The sequence below is a fragment of the Ixodes scapularis genome, unplaced genomic scaffold, assembly GCF_016920785.2.
Source record: "Ixodes scapularis isolate PalLabHiFi unplaced genomic scaffold, ASM1692078v2 PGA_scaffold2__306_contigs__length_199485367, whole genome shotgun sequence".
Taxonomy (NCBI): domain Eukaryota; kingdom Metazoa; phylum Arthropoda; class Arachnida; order Ixodida; family Ixodidae; genus Ixodes; species Ixodes scapularis.
In genome coordinates, this window is record NW_024609857.1 from 58,230,460 (window position 1) to 58,257,765 (window position 27,306).

Here is a 27,306-nt window from a genome sequence, read left to right on the forward strand (position 1 = left end):
GTCCACTCTTAAAGGCGAAGCTTCAACGTCCTCCAAACTTGTTTTTTTTGTGTGTGTGTTTTTTTTTTTTTTTTGCCGAATTTCTGCTGTAAATTGCAGTGACTGACTCTCTGTGTGCTCCATGAGAAAATAGAAGTGCGGGAATATTTTTTTTATTGTTCAAAAATGTTCAAATTAATCTACCATCGTTATAAATAAATGCACAATTTATTATATATAATATTTAGAATAAAAAAAAAAAACGAACGCCGCTTTAGTGAGGTTGTTGGGGTGCGAGTGAGAGCGAAAATCTGCTCTTAACTGAAATTGTATAAAACATAATGCGTAGTGAATGAAATAAAAATAACTGTGGGTCAATATCCCGAAGACCGGGGTTCTAGTTGGGTTCGATGCACTGGCGGCAGTGGTGCCTGATGCCTTCCTCGTACTCCTCCATCTGCAGCGTCAACTTGAAGACGTCGAAGCTGCGTCTGATGGCTCGGGAGGCGTTGCGACGAACCTCCATGGAATTCGCGCCGGGAACTGCGACAATATAAAAAAAAAAATAAAAAAAACCCAGCACGTTTTTTTTTTTTTTTTTGGCTTATTCAGGGCAGAGGCTGGAGACTCGCTACCGAGCGAGAAGCCAACGAAGCTGGATGACTTAACCCAACTTAAGGAGCAATGCGCAGCTCAGAAAGAAAAGTGAAGTCCCTGATACGCTACATCAGGATCTCTGTAGTTCATCACTTCATCTAAGTTATCACACAGTCATTTACCCCTCTCCATCAATCCCCTATAACCCTTTTCCCTCTCACCTTGGGGCCACCGACCCATAACGAGCGAACTTTTCATTAGACAAGTACACGCTTTTATTCATTAATTTATTCATTGAACTCAGGCGTCTTATTTTGCTTCAAAGTGCCATTAGGCTCACAGCTTTTTGTTTTTGCCACTAGCTTGCCTTTTTTGTTTATTGCACAACGCTTAGCGGAAACACCACATTGGCACTTTGCTTTTTATCTCGAAATGGTGTTGACGGAAAGCAAACTTTGCCCCTTGAAGTAATGCCCCAAATTATCACTTTCCTTCACACTTGCAACTTTTGCAAACCCCTTCTCCTCTTAACCCCCCCCCCCACCCCCCCCCCCCCCCAAAAAAAAAAAAACGAAAAAGAAACGACGATTGTTTGTTTTTATTAAAAGTGCCGCGCAGTATATGTTCTACGAACTTGTTATTTGCTCACCAATAAATAGCTGAACTCATTTCGAACACTTACCGCGGAAGGTGCATCTTCTTACAAACAAAGCCTGCCCGTCTGCCATCCCGTAAAACACATGACGAGAGCTACTCAGATAAATTATAATTGAATCATCAATGACGCGGGAAGTACTAATGCGACCTGCATGCACTAGGACTCTTAAAACAAAACTGTCACGCAGTCGGGTTTTTTTTTCGTATTACAAATAAGATTGCTGCTTTGTCATTTCCCTTACTCTTCATGAAATCGCCAAATATAGCTTATTATGTGTGCCGCAAGTAAACGCGTTTTTTTTTATTCAAGTGAACTAAAGATTGCGTAAGATGGTGGTTATATATGAAGAGGAATAAACAAACCGGACGAACAACGGCACTAGAAAGAGGCGCACGTGTAATCTGCATTCTCCGTTTCTTTCTTCCTACCTTTGCTGCCGCCCACACGTTCCTCATTCATACTAAGTATAGATATATTTTCGGGTAAATACAATAACGCTCTCAAAATTTCCTGAATAAAAAAACACAAAAAAACTTAAATGAAGATACTTAAGACTGCTTATGTTTACGAATGCGAAAGTATTCCTACACTCAGCGCATTCCTACAAGAAGCGCACCACGTCTTTCCTTTTGCACACGGCGCTCCGGCGGTGACACCACAATCCCCCACTGCGCAAGCGCGACGCCCGCGCCGGCTCCACGGCTTTCGTGACGATGCAACTGCGTTGCTTAAAATTTTAAGCAATGCATCTGCGTTGCTTAAAATAAAGTTCCGCTAGAGTCGTAGGGTCATTCTGTCTTTATCTGATGATATCAGGATAGGCGTAAACAAGCCTCGTCATGCACTTTCAATGTAGACATGTTGATATAATAATTAAAATAAAACAGAAATATACACAGAAAGAACACAACAAACTTCGTGTGTTGAATGTTGAAAGATGTGGCAACCCATCTACTGTTTCTACGCTCGCTTTTTCTTGTTTTGCTTTTTTTTTTTTTTTTGCTTTTTGAGCCTTGCCAGTGTTTAAGTAAAGCGATCGATTCCAAAATGAAACGTAGAAGCAGTGTATACAACGTCCACACTTAAGCTGACTGTGCGGTGGGGGCTGCGCTTTCCCGAGACCAACCAACAGCATCCCTTTTCATCACCCGATCCCGCTGTCCGCGTGTGCGTATAGGCGGAAGCGTGATCACGTGGCGCAAATTGACTTTTGACTGGTTTAACGAGCACGTGGCTTCCACCGCGCCGTCAACTAGGGGGTGAACGGAGTGCAAAGCCTGGCTCACATCCCTGCGTTTGACTGCGCTGGAGTGTCTTGCCGGATGGATTGATGGATGGATGAACGGACATGGCAGAACCTTTTAAATTGGGCGGCGGCTTGCGCCTCCCAGCCAAAGTACCCTCACACTGGTTCCAACTATCGGGTAAACCTGGAACACTTCCAACCTGTGTATAACTAGACTTTTACATTGTTTTCGCGATCTAATCTACGCACAATTTGTGAGAAAATAGCTGACACGTACGTAACGCGTTACTAATAACGAGTTACATTTACCTAGTTACTTTTTTTCGGTAACAAGTAACATATTTAGGTACTTTTTTTAGAAAAGGAACGAGTAAAGTATTCAGTTACGTTTAAGGCCAAGTGACGAACAAGTAACGTTGGTTCGTTACTTTTGATGAGTAACATGTACAACAACGTTTAAACTGCCTCGTTTTAATTCGTACCTGAGTATGCGTCTATTGCAACAAAGGCAGATGAGCAACCCGGAGCACAGCTAAACAGTATAACAGTATAGCAAAACGTTTATCGCTGAACACGTCAGTCGAACCCTACAGCTGGGAATGGCCTTCACCGAGAGAACACAATAAGGTTCGTTGCTTGAACCTTCTAGCATCGTGTACAGGTCGAATGTAAACCCGGAGGTTGCCAACGCGGGAAGACACAGAAGACGCTGTCAACGTCGAACTTTAGAAGCAAAAAGAACAAAAGATAGAGGGCAATCCTAGATTCACACAGCTTTTCCTGAAGCACAACACCGCCGTTCCTTCGAGCACGTCCGTAGAACGACGTTTCAGCGTCCCAGGAGATGTATTCTCAAGGAAGCGGGGAAACATAACTGATGAAACTTCCAGAGGCAGCTACTGCTTACGTGCAATGAGTACTGAAAAGAAAACAATAAACCATACAACAAAGGTAGTTGTGTATTTGGTCGTCAAAGTAACGAGAAAAGTAATTCGCTACTCTTCAGGTAAAGTAACGCGTTCGTTCTGAGAACCAGTAACCAGTAACTATTTAGTTACTTTTATTTTGTAACGTGTACATGTCTAAAAAATAGTGCCACTTACAACGTTGTAAAAATTATTTCAAGCCCACGGTGAAACATAGATTTCTTGAAATCACACTAAGAGGGGGGGGGGGGGGGGGGAGGGGCGGTTTTATAAGATTATATATACGTTAGTCAAAAGTGTTCCAAGTGTCCCAAAGAGCCTAGATTGCAGAGAGGGTATATCTCAAACTATATGGGAGCATGTGCACTTTAATGGTAAACGCCTCCTGCGCCGATTGGTCGCATGTGTACATGCGCTGAGTTGTCGCGTGGCAAGGAGACGCTCGTGTACCATCAACGCGTTGGTCACCTCCTCGCAGCTCGTACTGCAGACGCGACCCATTAACCACGTGACCCCAACCGAGCAGTTGACGACACTCTGTAATACAAGCTTTCTAGTGTCAAGCGGTTACAAAGGAATGCGATCGAACTCGAGCGCAGTCAAACGCAAATGTGTAATCCAGCCTTCAACGAGGGCGCCCTCACCGAGGACGACGTGTGCAGAGACGGCCAGCTTGTCCAGGCTGAGCGACCAGATGTGGAGGTCGTGGACGCGCGCCACACCCTGGACGGAGAGCAGCATGGCGCGCACCTGGTGGTAGTCGACGGAGCGTGGGATGCCCTCCATGAGTACGTTGAGCGCCTCCTTGAGGATGGCCAGCGTGGTCACCAGCACGATCACCGAGAACAGCAGCGTGCAGATCGGGTCCACCACGCCGCAGTTGGGCTGCCGGAAAGGATGCGCCGAACGGTTCCAAACAGGCTCGTGCGTGTGGAGGCTGTATTCCTTTAGAATTGGAGACTGACTGAAGGCCATGGATTTTGCTGACGAAACCACGAAGTTTTAAGGGAAGGCTCTTTCAGGTCATAGCGAGAGAGAGTGGGAGTACCAAATTCATTCATTATAGAGTTCATTTAACATGCGGGGCTCGCAACTGAATGATGGGTAGTGTTGGCGGCAGTGCCCTCGAAGGCTGATAAACAGCAGAGTAAATTTTCCAGGCTTACAGTTGGCCTCACTGTATGCATAGGAACAAAAATAGAAGGCACAGCCCGGGATTTTTATCAACAAATCGACAAAATGGCGTTTTGTTGGCTGGTTTTTGGATAGCTCTTGTGAGAACAGCTCTTTGTCGGCGTGGGTAAAGCGCATACATCATTCGAAAAAATAACCGTACACTCTGGCCTGTGACATTGTGCATTGTTTTTAGTGGCAGCGAACCCGATCGACACTATGAGAAAAGTTGCAACTTAAAGGGGCCGTGCAAAGATATTTGCTTGGAATGCTTTTCAATTTACACGAAGTTACTGGCACTAGTGGTACCCAAGTATACTCGCACACAACGCCACTGACCAAGAAATTTTTATTTTTTTGTTGCGGTGTAATTTGAAGGACAAAAGCGAGCGTTTTCTTTCAATCTCCTTCGCAAAACTTGATGGCATAGCTGGGGGATCGCAGTCTCCCCCAGTGACAATATTTGCATACGGATCATAGGCTGAACCCGAGCATTGCGTGCCTTGGGCTCGTTATAATCAATATTATCGTTATAATCAATAGCTCGACAAGCATTCGGGTAGTGGCTCGTGTCCAATTGCTGCAATGACGACAATAGCCAAATCATAACATTGTCTTGAAATCAGCGCGTGTCCTGTGCTTTGCCAACCCCAGCGGCGCGTGGCTATTACCAACATTGGCGACATATAATCGGCTCTAGATTACGTGGTTGCCTGTTCTGGTTGCGTGTTGAGGAGATAAACTTTGCCCGTTTTTCTTAAAATTTTTTTTGCGACCTCTATTGCGAAAGGTGCAAAATGAACGCGGTTTTCGTTGGTTATAAACGTCGGGGATTCGTTCTAAGCGCTATTAGCGCAAAGCACAAAAATTGTTGCATCGCCCCCTTAACGAATCGAGGGAGAAGTGAAACTTCTCAACGTACATTTAAAACTCAAGTGACCTATATTCGGTGACAGGTAGAGAAATCAGTAGACGCTCCACCTCCAGCGGGAGCTTTTTGCCTTTGAACACTTTGTCGCACTCGCAGCCCAACCCCGCCTGAGGGCAACGAGCGCGTGGGTGAGGATGAGCCTCTACTGAATTCTTAGCCTTTCACCAACAATAGAAGGTAACACCACTTGCCGCGACTTACGCAGAAATATATAATGATGGCTGCCAAGAGAACGCCCACACTCTGGATAAGGTCACCAAGGACGTGGATGAAGGCTGCCCTCACGTTGAGGTTCATGACCCCATCGTGCCTCTCTGGTGGCGCTTCGGTTCCGGTACGCTCCACGGGTCTTTTAGCGGCACCTGGTGTCGGCAACGGTGGTCCCACTTTAACGCGAGAGCCGCCACCAGTCCCGACCAGCATAGCCCCCTGTGGGCTTCCACGTTCTAATCTAGGATACTGAGAAGATGCAGCCTCCTGTGTGTTCTGTTGGACATCCCTAGCTGCACATGAGGCTTCCTGGACGCTTGATGTAGGCCCCAGCTTGACGTCTGGGAAACTAGCCGTGGCTCCTACAGTCGGAGCTGGGGGCTGCTGGCCTAATGCTTGAAAACAAGCCGAAGCCTCTAAACTATTCTCGATCGATGAATCGCGCTTGGCTCCTTGTTGTTTATTGTTGAGTGCCGCGTCGATTACGTTCGAAGCTGGGTAGATTGCTTCTTTTTCATCGGGAGCTGCACCAGGCTCGGTGGCTTCGATGGTATGAAGAACTTCTGGCGCGCTCCGTTGGACTTCGTGTTGAGGTGTCGTATTGAACGGAGGTGTGCTTGAACCGGGAGGGATCGGTGAGTCTGACAGTTGTGGTGAGGTGGGGACCGCTGTGTCCGGGCTATGGCGAGGCGATGGAAGTAAAGTGGGCTCCGATATTGGGAACGACTCGTTGGTCTTCAGCGAAGACTGCGCCGGAAGATGATCAGCTTCTGGAACCAACGAAACGAAGCGTTTCATTTATAATTATATGACTGCTCACGGAAAACAAGTATGAGAAATGAAACCCGATTTTTCCGCCCGTTTGCACCGAGGAACCAATTTTGTGGTCCTCGGCCACAAAGTTGCTATCCTCTTATCGGGGACACTTGTCAACACCTAGAAAACAAGGCTTTGTATTACGTCATTATTAAGCGATCCCCGACCCGCCTCCAGAGGCAAGCAAGCTGAAAATCGACGAGAGTACGCCGCAAAGCGGCAAATATACGTGCGTCTGGCGTTGTTGCGTGTGCCGCTTTGCGGCGTCCACGGCGACGCTGACGCCTGCTATAGGCGACGCTGCGTGCGTGGATCCAGATGACGTCTAGGAAGAAAGGCACAGGCTCCTGTCTTAGTCATGGGACACTACGCATCACCAGTGCGTGCCTGTAAGCATGAAGACCCTTTGTTGTGTGCGCGTTTGTCTGGCAAGTAGCGTCCAATGCAAGGTGCCCGTGCCTCGTTCTGACCAAGGAAGCGAATGGCGGGGGAGCACTTCCTCGTGACACCTGTCTTTCCCGTTCCCAAAACAAACCGAGTCCCACCAGATGAACGACGAACGGAAACAACCGACATCGAAAAGTCTCCTGAACGCGCAGAATGCTCGTGAGGATGTCTTTTGCAGGCTTGCGATCACTCGTGCTTACTTGACGAGCACCGAGACGCTGCAAGCCTGCCAAAGGTACCTTCACGTGCATGCCGTACGTGCTTGAGGTACAGTGTACTAGAATACTTGGTACACTGTACTTGAGGCTCGTCTGTGTCGGTTGTTTCTGTTTGTCGCTCTAGTGGGACTCGGCCATAAAGCGGTGTTCACGCGAGCCCAGCACGTGCATCGTGCGAGGTGTTTACTAGTGGATTTAGTTATTACATGGCTATTTACACTGTGTTACGCTGATGTCAACAGTACATAAACCGCCCGAAGAGGGTGGTGTCCGATCGCCCCCGTGCTCGCACGCGAGAGTGTGCCCGACTTTATTCTTCTCGTTTGTTCCCCACTGCTTGCATATCAAAATTGAAAAGCGATATACACGCATTGACAGCACCTGTTAACGGCGGACTCTCCAGCGGACATGACAATAGGCTTTTGCGATACGGAGCTGTGACATTACAGCTCTGTGGGGAAGGGATTGGGTGGTACAAACAATTCCGGCTTGGGGGCGGATCAGTTTTTCTTAAAATATATATTGCCGTTAAGCGCTTTGATGTCAAGTAGAGTGACCACTAACTTTGGCTGATATAGTGTCAATGGTAAAACAGCTAAACTGGACTGCAAATGCTGATATCCCTCCCTCGGCACCTCGTTGGTGTGAGGGACGAAGCAGATGTGGGAATTGCGGACGCTTTCAACGTCCATGCACATCATTAAGTGGATTTCTCCCCCGTGTGAATACCGCTTACGAAACACCAAGCGTGAGTTTTATTAATGGACTTTATGCAAACAGGCTCGCCACCACCCACTATCACCAAATCCCATAATAGTTTTTTTTTTTGTATACAATGTAATGGTTGAGATGCATGCAAGCTCTTGCAAATGTATTGGAAATTGGAATTAATAATTCTTCGTAGAAATCGTGTATTTCCCTACCGCCGCGCTTTACAAAACAAAAAAAAAAAAAAGTTTTACTTTGATCTGTTAATTAAACCGCCTTATGCACAACTGCCGCTTTTTAGCAACGTGTCGCCCTGCGGTTCTTTTGACTGCGATAGCAGTTAGTGGGACACTTCGAGGGTTTCGCGCCGACAACCGCGGTCCATATCGACGCGGGCAATTTTTAGAACTCCGCGAAAATATTCCACATAGATGTCACGTCACATATACGTCACGCCGCTCAATACCACTCTGACGTCATGCCGCGCATCACGTCAATTGCTATCTAGCGTCAGCTGACACCATGACGTGACATTGCCATGTCGAGTGTCACGTCGCACAGTGACGCCACGGGACTTAATGACGTCAGGTGACACCGTGAGTCACGTGATGTCGTGACGTCAAGTGACACTGTGTCGTCACGTGACATTCAGGTGTCACGAGACACCATGATGGCACGTGAAAAATAATTATGAAACTGCTGATAATGGAAACATTAAAAACAAAGCATTTTCGCAAATTATGCCAGGAAGTTTCTCGGACGATAAAACGAATAAAGCTAGGTGGATGTTAAGCCGGAGAAACCACGGCCGTGAAATTAGGTGCAGCTACACGCTTGAAGCTCGAATGCGCGATTTTAGAAGTGTTCTTCAGTGACCACAAGGTGGTGTTAGCTTGTGTATAACAACATTGCATAAGACGTTCAGACAGCTAAACCTGTTGCAGATTTTCGGTAGTTTTAAAATTCCAACGCGTGTCGCGAGAGGAAGATAGTAGGTGTTGAATTGAAAAAAAGCCAGATCGCGAGGACGACACCATCGAACATACCTTTCCTCTATATTCTGTAAATATATCCCGCAATTTTATTAAATAGAAGTGTTTTCTTTTGTGAACGATTCCGCAATTAAGCAACAAAATGGTGCCGAAACCCGCGAACTGAAGACCGAAAAGCGTAAGCGGAATTCAGGACGTTATCTAACGCCCAGACTACTGCTGCGGGATACGAGACCGATACATGGAGCGTCTGCAGGGAAGCGAGCTATCCGACGATCGTATAACAGCCGTATCATCAACGAGGCCGCTGCAGTTCTTGAAAATGCAGAATCGGCCACGCTAACATCGCTGCTCGAACGACTGACCACAAGACACCGGGAGCTACGTCAAATGAACTCCGAGATGGAAGACTGCATCACCGATAAGGACCTCGTTGCGGAATTCACCACCGTAGTCGAGTACGACGACTTGGCTACCGAAATTATCTCTTCGCTGGGTAGCAAAGCGTCATCCCTCCGGCAAAGCGAAGTCCAACCGCCACCGCCACCGGTGTTATCGCAGTCAACAACATCGAACCGAGAAAGAGCCCAGAAAAACCGCACTGGCATCAAGCTTCCAAAGCTCCAGCTCCAGACGTTTAACGGCGACATCGGTGAGTGGCGGAGCTTCTGGGAGCAATTCTGCAGCGCAGTGAATGAGAACAAGAGCGTCGCAATTCACCAAAAAATTTACTATCTGTGGACCCTTACCGGATCAGCAGCTGCGGCGATCGCAGGGCTACAAGCCACGGACGCCTGCTACAATCACGCGATCGACATCCTTTCTGCTATATTCGGAGACAGGCGACGCATTGAGCAAGATCATCCGGCAAAACTGTGGACGCTGCGTCACGTCATTTCATCCAACGACACCAGAGGTGTACGCCGGACGTACGACCACGTTCAACTAAATATCCGATGTCTAAAGGCTCTTGGAACTGGATCAGAGCCATACTCCACAATGATGTGTGAGATCTTTGTCATTACCGAAAGATCTGTTCCTGGAGTACTACCGACGAGCTAGCTCCGCATACCCAACGACGTCATCTGAAGTCATACAAGACCCGAAACGAAGGCGCTTCAAGCAGCGGCTCGGCTGTCCTGGTCAACAACACGTTGACAACTGAGCTAGTTGGAGGAGAGCTCTCAAAGATCTTGAGCTTCCTTCGAAACGAAGTTGAAAGTAGAGGACGAGCTGAGATAGCTGAGACGACGAGCCCATAGGAGCTAGACAAAATCAGACCGACCACATACGACGACCGGCGAAGTCTGCAGCTGCAGTATTACAGACAAATTACTGAACTCGATTGCTTCTTCTGTAGATCAACGAAGCACATAACTGAAAACTGCGCCGATGGCCTACCATTAGATCAAAAGAAAAAGAGGTTATCCGGTGACATGCGATGTTTTCGGTACACAAAGAAGGGACACCAAGCAAAAGACTAGCTGTCGTGGAAAGGTGTCATGCTCCACGTGCTCATGAAGACACGCCCCGTCAATGTCTGACCCGAATTGGAAGCCGCGTTCAAAAAGTCTTGGCCGAGAAACCGCGATTTCCAGTGTACAGAACGACAGCTTCGCAAGTTTGAAAAGATGTAGCCTTGACAATGAGGCCCTCCTCTAAACGTTCCGTGCCTGGGCTGCCTCAGAGGACCAAAGCTGCTACTTCCGAGCCATCATCGACGGAGGAAGCCAGCGAACATTTATTCGAATGGGTATGTCCCGCCTAAAAAAGTCAAATTGGACGTTGATTTATATAGCGTAAGGTTGGTCTGCCAATAGGGGCGACACTGGTTTACACTGTAGATGAGTAATTTTGCCAGTGCAGTACGACTGCTAACCTGGGGTCTTTAACGTGCTCACGCAGTAGTGATACACGACCGCACGCCGGTACGATGCTCATCCAGATAGAGACGGGCAGGGGTGGGGCTCGAACCCACCCCTGCCTACTCAACCTCGAAGTTCTGGAACAGATCAGCCTCCGTTTGAACACGTTTGGGAACGCAAACGCCCAAGCTCAGCAACTACGACTGGTCCAAGTGTGCCTTCGCGGTCAATTTGACAGCACAGAGTGTTCACTTTAAGCAGTAGAAATTCCCTCTATTTGCAAGGATACTGTGCAAGTACAAACCGACAGCGAATTTACAATTAGCGTCAAGGAAAAGGGAGGGCATGTCGCAGACGAGCTATAGTTCCCAGGTGTACCGTCAGTACCTGGCATAGGTATGCTTGTCGGGTCTGACCAACTTTGGAAGATCACAAAAGACCAGATACACCGATGCCCCAACCACGACAGAATGATAGCACTCAACACAACTTTTGGGTGAACTTTTCAAGGTTCTACATCGCTTTGGAGTTCCTTGACCTGTAGTACTACCAAGGGAGGCTCTAATAAAAAAAGACGACGACACCTAGAAAACCAACGCCAAGACGAAGCATAAACGTTTCGTCGGACCCCCATTTCTGTAAACCTGCAGTGGCAAGAGAACGACCACGAGTGCGAAGAACAAATTCAAGGAGACACCACTTGCGGCGGAAAGTACACTTACAAGGATATAGGTGGCAGCCCCAAGTTCAGTCACTCGCCGAATTCGCAGCGCTCCCCGAAATTAACCGCTTAGAAGAACGACCGGAAGTATCAGCTATCTTCGTCAAAACGCTCTGAAGTCATCAGTGGGGACCAGATGCTGGATGTTGCAGGCGAATCTGGCAGTGTCGGGCCCGAGGTTCAATTCCGACTCGATGAGAATCCAGACAGCTACTCGAAATCAAAGAAGTCGAGAGTATCCGACGCTTGGCAGGCTCCGAACATGATTGTGTCGTACGCTCACAATAATTTCGAGAAGGCGAGTGTCGGCGAAGAAGAGGACAACGGCGAGCGCATTTTGCAGTCCGACATGGTGTATTGCAATCAGGCGTCGACGAGGAAGTTGCTCAAAAGAAAGGGAACAACCCAACGGATAACCGAAAACGAGCTCTTCGCTTACTCCGTGGTGGTGATAGTTGCCGTCGCCTCACTTACGCTAGTCGTCGCACTGAGCATTCAAGTTATACATGGGAAAGGACTGGACCACCGTCTCGTCTTCAACCTTTCCAACCTGTAGGCTATGAAGTAAGATCCCAGCATTCGGCATGCTAGACCCACGAGATGCAGGGACGCGCGTTGCTTGACCAGAGGGCGAATGTTTCTAAAAATTCTCGAACGGAGCTACTTCCGTCGCACGTGCCGCGATTTCTACAAGTTTGTCTGCAAGCATCTGAAGTGTCCCGGCGACTACATCGCAAGACGACCTAGCGGAAGGGCTGCTCGCTGTCATCATATCAGAAGAAAGAAACCCGGAGCTGATCGCGGCGCGGATGTTGTACGAGGAATGTCTTCAGAAAGATGCGATCGCGGAACAGGGCAGGGACACGCTGGCAGAGCTTCAGACTGACCCCGGTCTCCATGGCTGGCCCTTCACAGGCCCCAAGTCGCTCGTCTGGAAGGCCACGGAAGGCTTGATATGCCGCTTTAACGAGCCCGAGATACTTTTTGTCGTTCTAGAGATCCACCCGCACAATCGAAACAAGCAAATCAGATCGGTTAGTGAACCACATCTGAACACTACCGATGGTGCGCCATCAGTCATTGCGTTGGTACTACGCGTCGGTGGCCCAGGGTCTTGAGTCTTTTAAAGAGAACTTGCATTGTGGCACCCCTGTTTGCCATGGAAGTGTCCAGCTTTAAACCAAGCTGGCGCATATGATCTATTCAATTCGCTCACAATTCTGCATACTTCGCCAGGTAAGCAGGACGTGCTCACTCATAGACACTTTCTGAAAGGAAACAGCCTCACTTCACTTGATACTTCACACGAATCGACTTCACAAGTTCATATCAAAGAGCCATCATCGAGGATTTCACGTGCCTTTGGAAACATCATCAAGTGCATCTTGATCACTTTTGAAAAGGGTGGCGTTACGAATACCTCGTCCAGTTGCGATCTGCGCACTATAGTATTCAAGCCGCCAGCTGAGCACACTACGAGGAGGAGACCTGGTGCTTGTTGAAGTATGCAAGACGCCGCTACACATGTGGCGAACTCAGATTTGTTGAAGAACTCATTTATGGCAGGGATAAAATCGTAAGATATGCTTAGTGAATTTACGGAATGGACGATTGCCCAAGCGACCTGTTCAACTCATATACCCCATAGAACTCGTAAGCTGAATGAGCGTTTCTGAATCTGCTCATTTCGGGGGGAGTGTGTTGTGGATTTTCGGTAGTATTGGCATTGCAACGCGTGTCGCGAGAGGAAGAAAGAAGATATTGAATCGGAAAAGGCAAGATCGCGAGGACGACACCATCGAACAGACGTTCCCTGTATATTCTGTAAATTTCCCGCAGTTTTATTAAATAGAAGTGTTTTCTTTTGTGAACGCTTCCAGAATTAATGAACAGCACCAACGACAAAACACGGTTCATGCATACATATGCAGTTTCGTCGTTTCATAAATTTCAAACTTGGGCACGCGATTTTCGAAGTGTTCTTAAATTAGCACGAGGCAGTCCTAGTTTGTGTCCAATGATATTGTTTAACAGGTTCACGAAATTCTCTATACTCAATACACCCTCATTGGTTCCAAACGGTTATGTAATTTTCGTGCGGTGTGTTACTCGGTTTAATACCGAAAGGCCTACGTGCGGACTCTATAGATGGTGCGCGCTCGCACGTACCTGCGCCGTTCCTTGGGTCCATCTGCTCCGAAATGGCACCTAAGCGAATCGGACGTCACACCTCAGCTGTCGCTGTGTTTTACCTTACGGATGATGTAGGTGTTTACCAATTTTTTCTCTCATTGTGACCACAGGGATAATGCACGCAAGCACAAACGTATGGGGCAACGGTGTAGCACGCGACGGGCGCCAACATTCGCGATGGAGGCACGCGTGTTTGGTAGGCAGCCAAATCTGCTGCTTTCCAGGTCCATCCGAATGCACGCGCTTTCGCACGACACGAAATCTGGATTTGCATTCTTTAGAGTGTAATTCTTTACGAATAAACGGGCTAAGTGGAAGTCTGCCGGGGCACCTGGCGCCCTCGTGTTATCGATTCCCGCGGAACACGGTGAACAACACTCACGGGAATTCGCAAACGTTGGGATCCATTCGTTCCCGAGCAGTTCCGGGGAGCCGGGCGACTCTTGGGACGAATCCACGTTCGGGTGGCAAGGCACGAAGGGCTCCGTGGTCGTGATCTCCGTCGGCCGCGCGGAGTCCTCGGAAGTTTGCGAGTGGCCAAAAGTCCTCGGCGGATGGATTTGGAGGGCCAAACCCATGCTAAAGTTAGGTAAAAAAAAAAAACGCCTTTTAGTTACGCGTTTGTGTGGGGCACGGTTCAGTAATCACTTCCAGCTCTTTGAGAAGCTTAGCCGATGGTGGTAAAACAATAATGTACAAGGGTCACTCGATAGTGACCTGTATACTCCCTCCCCTAGAGAGATGGACAATCCATCAAAAACAAAACTGCGTCAGTTTTTCTCTTTTTTTTTTATCGTATTCCCTGTGCACGTGCAGGCACCACTGCTGTTGTTTTGGCAGCTCCCAGGTCCCATTGTCGTATAAAAGAACTGGGCGGCTTGACTTCAGTCGGACGAACGTGTCCGTACCGGGTTCATGCGTCACTCGATTTCGCAGTTCTCCACACCGTTGGCACCATTCAGGCACTCTTTTTCGTGGCATCGTTTGTTCCCACGTTGTGCTTACGATCTTCTTGAACTTCCCAGCTTTTTAACTTTCTTCTTCGCCAGGAATTTGATCAAACACATCGCTGCTCCACGGCTACAAACACGTCATTCGCCGTCATGACCCACATAGAATGCTGCATGACGACATCAATGAACGGGCATTGACATATCAAATGTGCAGTCTTTGTGCATCATAATTAAGGCAATCTCGCTGCTTATGAGCTCATAAAACACACTGATGATGATGATAATCATGACAGGTGGAACAGCTGCGAATGCGCCAAACTCGGCATTCGGGGCGCATGATAACCTCCTCCACGGGTTTCATAAGTTACAATTGTTCGCCAGTTTCTTATGAACAAAATTCCCGATCAGCCTTCAACGACCCTTGTATTAAAGTATGTTACATTAACAGCCACGCGATACGTACTGAATCAAAAAATGATAAGGGACTGCTCAGTTTCTACTCCACTTATTCCCGATGGGAGGGTCGAAAGAACGTCCTATTTGAATATTTCTCGGTGGTCGCAATCCGGTGGCCCATGAAAATTTAAATACATACAACACTAAAACAGTCTTTTTTTTCCCCTTTTTTGTTTTTACTGGAGCATGTTTTAGGGTGTTCGCGTTAGTCCTGAGAATCCACGAAATCGTAGCCCTCTGGCAAAGCTTCGAGTGCGTAACTAACTTCAAAATTACCTAGTTGCGCTGACACGAATGTTTAATCAGTGAGTGTAACTGATCGAACACATGCTTCATTACCATGAAGTGTGTCGGTCACCTGAAAAGGTTTCATCCTGCCCAACCTTAAAGGGACACTAACATGGTATTTATGCTCGCCAAGGTTTCTATTTATAGATGACATATGAGAGCCCATCTACCCAGAACACAATTTCCGGCTCGAAATTTGTTTCCTTTCCGCCCGAAAACCGCCCATCGAGAACTGACCGGTTGGATTCGCCATTACTCTCTTCCCCATGTTTACGTGCAATTCTTTATGGTTTAGGCACAACCACCAAATATAATCAAACTCGTAGGTCATGAAAGGCACACAGTCAATATTAAAAGTAAAAAAAAAAATATATATATATATATACAACACGGGCACTTCACGTCATCGCACGTGGTCTCCGAGGAGGATATAAAGGAATATGTGCAGATGAATGAACCGTACTTAATCCAATGAGTCAAAGAATCAAAGTACGGTTCATTCATCTGCACATATTCGTTTATATATATATATATATATATATATATATATATATATATATATATATATATATATATATATATATATATATATATATATATATATATATATATATATACCGGGTGTTTTTGCGAAGACTTTCAAAAATCCTAAAAATTAGGGCGATTGAAAAAAGAAGAAACTCTCTTCGGGAACAAACTACCAGCCACGGCGGACGTCAGGAATTGCCAAAAACCTACTAATTAGCCAGATAATTAATTAAAACTTGTTAATTAACTTTTTAATTAGTGGAAATGGACATATGATTCCAGTTAGAAAGTTGCTGAGCGTTATTGAAAACCACTAAATCAGTCATTTTCAGAAAGACTTTAAGCGCTTGAGAAGAGTAGTAGCGCACTAAAATTACCACTCGTGGAGCAGGTACAAGGCTGGGGCTAGATAACAGGCGGAAAAATCGCGCGGGCGCCTTACCGCAACCGCTAGCCTTGTACCTGCTCCACGAGTGCTAACTTCAGTGCGCTACTACTCGTCTCACGCGCTCAAAGTCTTTCTGAAAACGACTGATTTAGTGGTTTTCGATAACGCTCAGCAACTTTCTAATTGGAACCATATGTCTATTTCCCCTAATTAAAAAGTTAATTAACAAGTTTTAATTAATTATCTGGCTAATTAGTAGGTTTTTGGCAATTCCTGACGTCCGCCGTGGCTGGTAGTTTGTTCCCGAAGAGAGTTTCTTCTTTTTTCAATCGCCGTAATTTTTAGGATTTTTGAAAGTCTTCACAAAAAACACTCGGTATATAAAACAGCCATTTTTTGTGGTTTACAAAAAAAAAAAAAAAAAAAACTGGAAACACTTTGATTGAAAACAAAAAAAATTTGCACAGAGAACCAAAAGTTTGCGCATTCTCTGCGTAATTCTCAACATGGCGTCGTATCGCAGGAGTCGCGTGCTGGACGGCTGCACGAAGCTGTCTAAGCGATGGCGACGAACGACGGGCGTGGGACCTCTACTTCAGACCTGTTTTTCGCGGTACCGGCGAATCTGTCTAGCTTCGAAAGAGAAATTTCGGACCGATCAAAACACATAGGATTTATTCCGTACAACCCGCCCGGCCACCAAGCTGATTCGCACGAAGACGTCGCCGAGTCACCGCCCCTTCTCCTGGCTGAATAGATCGCTCGTCTTACGAACACGAATTGCTAAGAGCACACGTGCAAACGTTAAGCACGAAGTGCCTGACTTTGCGTTTTTCGTGCGATGTGTGCCATGCGTGTTTTTCGTCTGCTTCGCACGGCCGGAAAAACGAAGAAAAAAACAGAAAACGCGGTCAGGTGTCGTCACGTGACTCCCGGCAACTCCCTGGTCTTCTAGATCTCTTCGTCTTCCCCAGTTCAATTTCGGTATCGGTTTCGATCTTCGATCAATTGCGTTACTTTTTTTTTGTTTTATTAAAATTATATTTGCGCTGTAGCAAAATATTTATTGGGTAGTCTTCTAACACCGTAATAAATCGCCTGGCAAAAGAAAAAAAAAATTTGGAGAGAAGAGAACTTGAAGCGGTTCTGTATTTGAGGAAAAAAATTTAAATCGTCTTCATTTGTCCTCCAGGATCTCAAATATCAAGATTATTTCTTCAATTTGTTGCACGGAGGCTGCAGAAAATAATTTATCACTGAAGCCCTTCCTTCTCGGATCGTGACGTCATATCCAGAGATTTTGGAATTTCAACTCTCGCGCATCTTCCACGCCTATCAAAGCTACGCGCGCGCAGTGTTGCTACCTTAAAAAGGTCAGCAAAAGACGTCACGACTTGCATCAGTGCGGGGAAATATACCAGGCAAACTTGCAACTGGCACGCACTGTCCACACGAGCGACACCAGCTTGGCGGCCGAAAAAATATGTGTATTGGTCGGAGGCTTTTAGCGTTTTCTCGCGCTTAGTTAATCTTCGGGGAAATGAAACGTGATATTCAGATTTACGGGATAAAAAATGCGCCAGAATTCACCTTATCAATGATATAGCTGCTAATATCAAATTAAACATAGCATTGTAGGCTGATGACTGCATCTTGTATCATGAAATCAAAAGTCCCGAGGATCACTTTATCCTATATAATAGCCTTCAGGAAATATCAAAATGGTGCAAAGATTGGCAATGCTACTTAACAAAGCAAAAACTGTATTTATGTCGATCACCCATAAAAAGCAACTCTCACTTTTCCCATACCACATAAATAACCAAGCACTGCTTCGGATTAATTAATATACTGATTTAGGACTGCATATAACACACAATTTAATATGGGATAAAGATGTCAGCGCGGCAATAGATAAAGCATCTAAAAAGAACTATGGGTCATGAGAAGCAAATTACGGCAAGCAGCTCCGGAAACAAAACTATTGGCGTACAAAATTTTGTTTGTTCCTATCTTGTAATACGCGAGTGTAATTTGGGACCTTTACGAAAAAAAAAAAAAGACATCAATAGAGTGGAAGTTGTACAAAGAAAAGCGGTTAGGTTCGTCTATGGGGTATAAAACAGGCATGCTTCAGTTAGCGAGTTGCTTAATAAAGCACACTTATCAACCCTTAGCACGAGAAGTACTATCAACAGATTGAAACTGCTCTTCCAGATAATTCATGGCATTATCAACATCAATTAGGACAAGTACATATTATTTTCTGCACGTTACAATACATCTAGCCAACATCCGTACTATATCATTGAGCCATTGCCTCGAAAAAATGTTTTCCAATACTTCTATTAGCCTCGCACTTTCAAAGATTGGGATAACTTACCCGCTTAATTAACGAACTCTAGTTCCCTAATTAAATTTCTTGATTATGTACGAAAGCATTTGAATGTTGAGTCAAGATTTTGTTTGTACTTGCTTGCATGTTTCTGTCCTTTGTGACATATTAGAGTCATTTGTTTCTTGTGTGTTTGTTTGTTCGTTTGTTATTTTGTAATGTCCTGAAAGTAACCATTCCTACAATGGTCCTGAACAAGAAGCAGCGGTATAAATAAATAAGCCAAGAAAAAGCTAGTTTTTCTCGAGAACCTATTTTTCAAGAATCTTTAAGTTTTTTCCCCAATCACTTTGACAAATATTTAGTCAGCTAGATGCGTCATGAGTTCCAGCTACTTCCATCATTAGTATGTGACTTTTGTGCTTGAGCCAGCAGACCTTGAAGGCGGTTCCGCTTTCCGTAAACAAGTAAGATTCCATCTTCGATTTTGATGGGGTAAAACGTGTCTGCAACGCCGGGAGAAAACAAGAAAAAAATGTCAGCCTTTCCACTCTGGTGAAGAAGGAAGACCAGCTAAGCTGTACAATGGAAAGTAGTGGCCGGCCGCAAGTCGGCAAGCCAGAGTGAAAAGGCTGCCGCCATCTATGAGCGACGGCGGCAACCAGGTACGTGACTTGCCGCCGTCGCTCATAGATGGCGGTAGGTGTCCAGAATTCGGAGTCTTCATTTCTTTGCGGGGGACACGATCCTGGGGAAACTAGCCCTTAACAGCTCCGCTGTAAAACGCGGAGGACTGACTCACATTATGTTGACGATAACTCCAACGGTGGCGGAAACGAGCATTATGTCAGCTTGGATGTTGTACTCCTTGTTGATCATCCGGAGAATCGCCATGTACACCAGGACACCCGTGACGGCCCAGATCATAATCACCGACGTCAGTGCTCCGATCACCTCTGGGATGAAGATCGTCGTCACAATCGACGAGATAAGTTCTCGAGAAATCTATGAAGAACATCTTGAATGCGTTATTCGATGGAACCATTTTTCGAGCCTGGGCAAACTACAACAGATGGAGACCAGTTCAGAAAGCCACGTTTGAACATGAGTATTTCATGGCTCATTGAAGAATGAGCGAGTGTCGAAACAAAAAGTTATATATTCTTCGTAAGCACATTTGGCCCGTTTTCATTGAAATCGGGACTATAGGCATCGTTATAGAGTAATATATACCCATAGAATTTTTTTTATGGATTGGTTTGACTAGGTTTATTCAATTTCGATAAAAAGTACAAAAATCATATCGTTTGAAAACGTTACTACAGGAACACCTGCGTCTCCACTTTCCCACAGAGCAGGCATGTAACCAATCACTGTTAACCTCGAGGGGATCTGTAACGAACAAAGAAGCTCAAAATATAAAAAAAAATGTAATGAGCGCCGCGATCAATGAGCATGCCGTTTTATATTGCTAAATGCGAGCATTCCATAAATCTCAGGTCTATAGTACGTTGTATTTTGTGATCCGTCATTCGCTATAGGATAATTCCCGGTTGACAACTAGCTATAACGTAACACCTGAGACTGTGGTGCGGAAAACGACAAGAAACTTTTAAGTAAAAAAAAAAAAAAAGAAAGACGACAAGTAATAGTAGCAGAACGTTTCAATTTTGATACGTTGTCTCTGTTGTCTTTTCCTTCGACTTCAAAAAAGTCGTCTTGATTTTTTTCGCACCCCGGTCTTAGATGTTACATTCTGATAAATTATCAGCAACTCGCCAGCAGACTCACTGTTATTTTGCAGACCACTAACGTTTGGTTTCACTTCAAGATAGAGCGCTATTTTAGCTATTTTTTAAAATAATTATAGAACGGTGAGAGAGAGGAAGAGCGAAGAGGCTAACCGATGCGATAACGCAGGCTCGCTGAGCGAAGGGTTTCTCAAGGTGGTTACACATATGTGTGCCGCCACAGCATATCATTCTATAGACAAACAATGGTTGACCACATTAGTTTTTATCTTTCTTCCATGTGTATTCGAAGGTTTACAAAAACGTTCCCATAGACTACGCACAGCGTCAATTAAGCAGGAGCTCCTTCCATCTAGCATGCTTTATTAAAATACAATCAGGCCGTTCTGAAAATCTGCAATTAAAGACCGTCTTCCAGAAATATTCCCGCGATATTGCAGGTTCGCCTGAGTCCTTTCTCAGGAGACTCAGTCCTCGACATCGACACATTCGCAAAATGCTCTCCATCTTGTACTGATGGAAACACAAAAAAAGACACGAAACCGGCGAAACACGTAACGTTCCTGAAAAGCCCGACGGCACGGCATTCGGTCGTTGAGGGAACAAATATATGGTTTCTAGAATTCGCAACTTTTAGGAACAATTTTGAGTCAAAATGTTTATCGTTTGCGTTCAAACTTCCGGTGGTATTACCAAGATTGGGCAAGCGTCCTCAGTCTCATAAATCATTCTTAAGCATTACGCGTTCATCTTTTTAGTACTGGTGTTTTTTTTTCTTGCTCTTCTATGGCCGTATAGTGGCCAGCGATATGAGTTAGATGTGCAAACGACGACCAGGCAGTACAGGCCACGCTGTCGCACGGCTGCGTGCGTCGGAGGTGCCGTTCTGACCCTCCCTTCGCTGCCTGCTAGGCCGCGTGGTCTATACTGTCTAGTCGCCGTTTGCACATTCTGGCTTATATCACTAACCACTGTACGTCACCACCCTAAGAGGAGTGCGACGATTTAAAGAAATTGTTTCAAGGGAAAAACGTAAAATAAGAGCTCAGGTTTCTGTCACAGGCAGCCACAGCTCCCTTTTCGGCGCGCATTACGTGTGGATTTACAGAAAACAATCGCGCCTTTTGATCCTAGCTCCCTTGATGTGCCTCTACGGGTCAAGGTGCACTATATAACAGGATGTTTCTGTTGCGAGCTAACGCAGTCATTCTACACGTATTACAGTACACTGCAATAGAAAGGTTGCATGGAGCTGATGGTGTTGCTCAATCCCGCGGTGTCGTGCGGGCGGGTCGATGGTTGATGAGATCTTCTTCGGTGCCGAGTCGGAGGAGTGTGATGGAGGCTTCGCGACACTACAGTGCATACTGTTTATTTACGTTATGATACCACAAAAACGTTTCCTACAAACAATGTGCGCCCATCATGCACAACGTAGGGGAAATCGGGTGACCCGTTACGCGGTCGCCCAATTTCTTCTACTTTGTGCGTGATGTGTGCGCATTGCATCAAACGTTTTCGCCGCGGGCATGAGCAACACCCTCAACTCCAACAAGAACTTCACTGAACCCCTTCAAAAGTGCGGACCCTTCATAGCTGCCGATCCGCTTATCCGAGTTCCCCATTGTTCGGGCATGTACTCTGGTCACGTATATTGGACACAAGGGCTATGTGAGCGTTCGGCGTGAACACTCGGATCGAAAACGAGTATTGCGTCAGCGTTCGGCGAGGGCTCGGGTCCAATCAGACGCCTTGTTCCCAAGAGATGGCGACCACCATTATTGAGTAATGGAATTTTTCAGATAGATCTATAGATTGATTTTATTTCGTTGCACGTAGAAGTGCGGCTCACTCAACTAATTGCCGTCGTCCCGACGACAGACGTATTCTGGTAGTATCGTGCGTTACGATTTGCATTGCTTAAATTTAAGAAAAGGGCATTGAACAATGGCGCCTTTGTTCACTGTGTTCGGTCAATCGAGGCTCATTATGGAAGTAAGTCAACCGCTCAGCCAGTCATATAGCTCGCGATTCAAGAAAATCTAGACACACTTGTGGCCATTTCTGGCACGCAGTTGAAGACAAAGGACAAACGAGGCATTCCTTGAGCCCATCACAAACTTCCTACGAGAAAAATGTTTTAACCGAGGCATTTGTTAAGCCGATCACTCGATGCAATGGAAGAAAAAAAAATGAGCGAGACATTAGTTCAGCCAATAGAGGTACACCATTAAAATATATGTCAGACGAGGAACTCCTTGAGCCCTTCACGGCCCGCCAAAAAGAAGTATGGCGACAGGGTTCGCTCATGGTTAAGAGAGTGTCAAAAAACGTTCAGTGACTCTATAAATCACGAACGAATCCAGCGAGAGTAGAGCGGGATATTTCACAAGAAGGTACGTTACGAAACACGTGCCGCCATTTCTTTCCTTAGTATTTTCAAGCCATGCAGGCGGGGGAACTCCCTTCCAATAAGTGAAGCTGACGAACCGACAAAAACCTTAGCGGGTACATCGAGCGACGGCGCCTATTTTTAGCTCGCCCATAGAAAGTGTCGCGAGGCTGGCGACGAAAGGGTAGGCGGGAGCAAAGTTAATTAAGGTGCGATGAGAAGAGAGGTCTAGCTAAGCTTAATTGCTTGCCGGAGACGGATCCTTGTCCAGGTAAGAACCCCCTCCGAAGAAGAAGCTCTAATACTGCTATCGCTTTGGAGGACACCTTTTCTTGGAGGAAAAGTATATGTACTTCCAGCATACCGAACATATAGAAAACGGTAGAATTTCATTGCTATCTCACGGGACAAGGTATCGGTGTCGAAGGAACCTGGACAGGAGTTTCCGAAACAACCAGAAGGCAGCTGTAGTCGGAGTTTATCCCAATATAAAATAACCTGAGTCGGAAGTAAAATATAAACAAAAAAATCTAAAAGTACATTTAAGGAGCAGAAAAAAAGAAAGCAGACACGTGCAAGACCTTACTACTGAATTTATTTTGTACAAATTTTATTTTATCCGCTTTTATATGCCGCTAACGGCCTCCACAAAATATGATACTACCATAGCCTCCTCTGCACTCACGAGGCCTGGAAGTTCGACGACGGAGCCATAGAGTTCCCGGTCGCAGATTTCGAGCGCGAGGGTCTGGTAGCACAGAGCATTTCTCGGGAAACCTGGTTGTCAGCGCACAGCGTTTGAAGCGGCAAGGACCCGAAACATGGTTTTCAAGCCCGACGAGAAAAAAAAAGCGGTAGGGCTTTTTAGCCCTACCGCTTTGTCAGTATAGAGGAGGCTATGATTGTGGACATGATCAAAGTAGCAGGTCTGACACGAGCACCTCGTTGCCCAAATTAAAAACAGAAACAAAAACAAAACAAACCGACAATTATTCAGAATGCACGTTACGTTGCGGCTTACAAAATTATACTAAGACGCTAATCCTTTATAATTTTACTTTGAGGAGTAGGACCATAAGCCAACGAGAACAACCATAACTGAATTCCGTTCCACGTAGTTTACGATTATTTTGCGGGCCTTTGTGCTCACAGCGCGTGCAACTATGTTCGAATTAGAAGCAAGCAACACGTTAATTTCTTTTCTTTTTATATAAAAATTTGACGTATTCCGTCTCGCTGTAGATTTAGAGTGTTGAAGATTAATATATCGCAAGACTATAAACAACGACAACACAAAGACTTCGGACAAAACCCCGCTCAAATGTCTTCGACTGTACGTAGGCATGACATCACTAGTTAACAGAACACTGAATTTAACCAGTGCTCGACACAAGTAGACCTCATACAACAAGACACACAACAGACAATCTGGCCTTCAGCCCCACTGGCTGCGCTCACAATTATATATGCACTATGTCTCAATTTACGAAGTAGTTCAAAGACTGCGAGCTCTTAGATTCCCATTCCAGTTCTACATATATTCGCAACTCCAGTCAAGGAGATGTCAGCCGGCACCCAGAAAGTGAAATGGCGCAGGAGGGTCTGAGGGTAACGCTTTCCTGGTCAAACATATTTCACAGTGTGTGGCTACCAAAGCACGAAACAAAGTGCCGGCTGGAGACGAATTGGTCAAAGTTCCCTCGGAGGTATGCACTTAAAAAAGAAGCACGTGCGTCTGCTTTCCCGCACAACACTCGGAAAGCCAATCACCTCAACTTACGGAGGCAGCTCAGCGAATGACGATGCTGAAACCTCTCTTTAGATCAAAAAACGCAGTCTGAGTTGTGACATTAAGCAATGCAAGCATGACGTTTCGCATTGCTTAATGTCACAACTCAGACTGCGTTTTTTGGTCTAAACGTATATTTTGGCACTGTCATTCGCTGAGCTGCCTCCGTGAGTTGCGCTGATTGATTCTCTGAGTGTTGTGCGTGAAAGTAGAAGCACAGACTTTTTTTTAGAGTAGCTGGTCATGGGGCCCCAAAGCTCTCTTTTCTGTTGTTTGTCGCTAATGTTATCCAAAAGGGTGCAAGCAAAATACGCTTTGGTATACACATCGACAGCGTGCACACCAATATAAACGAATAGATTTTACTCGGGCTCAAGAGCGCAGCGTCATCAGTTTAGATAGATATATCACTTCAGCTAAAGCAGTTTAAACGAAGTAGAATGTTCTAAGGTTTGCAACGCCCTTGCGAAAATGTATGTTTAGTAATATTGATTTGCTTTTAATGGATACATCCAGACATTTACAATTAATTCAACATCTAATCAGTTTTCACAGTTCGTTAGCATCAAAATCGCACTAAAAAATATTTTTTTTTTTATTTGAAAAAAAAAAATGGATAGCTTTTCACTGGAATGTTTGATGCGTAAACTTGCTATACGCGAGTCCTTAGTAGTGGACTATAATGTGTTTTCTCATTAACTCACCGTAACCTAACACAAAATCTCCGTGTTTCCTCGGTTAAAAACTGAATAAAACCGAGCTAATAATAAAAAGGTAACAATGATAAATAGCGTGTTAACATAGAGCAGTGTAATGAACCAGAAAATCTACCGACGCCGCCTCTTTCTACTTGGTGGGGATGCCTGGAGATGACAACTTTCCCCTTTGGAACTGTTTCAGAGGTACTTTTATATATTCTCAAATAAATTATATCTATATAATATAGTAAGGCTGCAGGCGAGCTGGTGAATGTTAACCATGTTGAGTAAACCTGAGACTGGGGAAGAAAGGAACGCATAAGTCGAAGGAACAGAAAAGGACAGGACAATCCAGTCCTTTTCTGTTCCTTCGACTTATGTGTTCATTTCTGCCCCAGTCTCAAGTTTTATTCAACATAGGTAAATAATATTAATTTTTCTTTTCTTTTATTGCTAGAGCCAGTTAATGAGTTAGGCTACAGAATAACAGCTATCCATGCTCTTAAGACCATTGTTGTCAGTTATCCGAAGTTTTGACTGAAAGTCACAGGAAACGCTTTTCCACCCTCTAAAAATGGCGAATACACATTGCGACAGACCAAAACAATATCGGCCGAGCTTCCTGACACACACGGTATCTCCATATTGGAAAGTCGCTGTCTTTTTTTTTTTTTTTTTTTTTATCGTAATTATCGCTAATTGCTCTATCTCTGCGCTAGGCAACAAAATGGCAGCGCCCCCAACACAGTCGGGGAGGAGAGTGCGGAAGCGTACGGCGGCTTCTGGTGACTTGTTTTTTAATGCAGATGACGCCCTGTTGACCACATTATTTTCTTAACAACTTGGAACTGTGGTCTTTTCTTTCTTAAGAACCGGGTTGAACCGGGTCGTGCGTGATGGAACCCGTAATCAGTGTTGGCGGTAAGGTGTTGCCACAAGTAATGGCGTTACCGGTAACACGATACTTTTACCGATAACGTACTCGTCACGTTTTTCAAAACGGTAATGGATACCGTACTTACGTTACTTATTTGGAGTAACGTTTAACGTTTTTACGTTATACGCCACATCTTTTTCGCAAAACTTTAAAAAATTACACTTCAATTCCTTTCGTGTTTCTAGGGACCAGGCCATATAATATTTTTATTTTTTTTATTTATGTGAAACCGTAAAAAAGGTAAGTTAATTATGTTCAGTTTCTGGATGGACATAATGCTTTTTGAAATATGGTGTTTATGCATACCTAAGACGTCAAAAGAGTAAAACGTGCTAACATACAATTAAAAAGTAATGCAAAAGTAACCTGCGTTACTTTTTAAGGGTAACGGTAAAGCTGTCCTTTTATTCTGAGGTAACGTAGGTCGGTAACACGTTCCTTTTATTTGCAAATAACCAGTAACGGTGCTCCGTTACTTATTTTCGGTAACGCCTACAACACTGCCGGTAACCGAACCGTCGTTTCGAATTCATCACTGAACCGGAACCGAACCGGAACAAAATGCAAATCTTCTGAACCCGAACCCGAACCAAACCGGACTAATGACCGGTTCAACTCCCCGCTGTATTTGTGATTTTGGAGGAGAGGGCCGGGGGGGGGGGGGGGGGGGGGAGGGGGGGTGCAGAGTGTCTGCTGCAGTTATTATGTTCAACCATAAGGCCGGTTCAGACACTTGCGTTTCAGTGCGTTTGACTGCGTTACGTCGAGAACCGAAAGCGAGTCACCGGCACACCTGTGATTCGTATGAAGCGTGGAATCCAATTCAGGGAATCATCTTGGCACGCGAAATAAGCAGCAAGGATGTCCTGGTTTCTCGCAGCCGCAACGCAGTCAGACGCAGTCAAACGCAACTGTGTGAACCAGGCTATAGTCTTAGGTTGAAAGAACCGGTCATTTTCTAGCGGTGTAGTCAGGCTTGTATGACGTAAGCTATGGAATGGCGGCTCCTATTTGTGAACTGGAGATTGTGCGTACCGGCGCGGTACCAGCCGAAGCTGAGTCGCTTGGTGGCCGGCCTTCCGGCCATCCAGAGCGAGAACAGGCTTATCAT

The 27,306-nt window shown here is 45.5% G+C and overlaps 1 protein-coding gene across 1 annotated transcript; it reads right to left on the reverse strand.

Annotated features, from left to right (window-relative positions):
* Nucleotides 1-354: 354 nt before the first annotated feature.
* Nucleotides 355-27,306, reverse strand: LOC8041908 (zinc transporter 2-like). The gene is made up of 7 exons (XM_029987464.2): nt 27,231-27,306; nt 19,431-19,584; nt 14,233-14,259; nt 11,750-11,765; nt 5,712-5,849; nt 4,051-4,291; nt 355-522 (listed from the first exon to the last, which is right to left on the reverse strand). Exons 1-7 carry the CDS (start codon nt 27,304-27,306, stop codon nt 377-379), a joined length of 798 nt encoding a protein of 265 aa, XP_029843324.2. The 3' UTR covers nt 355-376.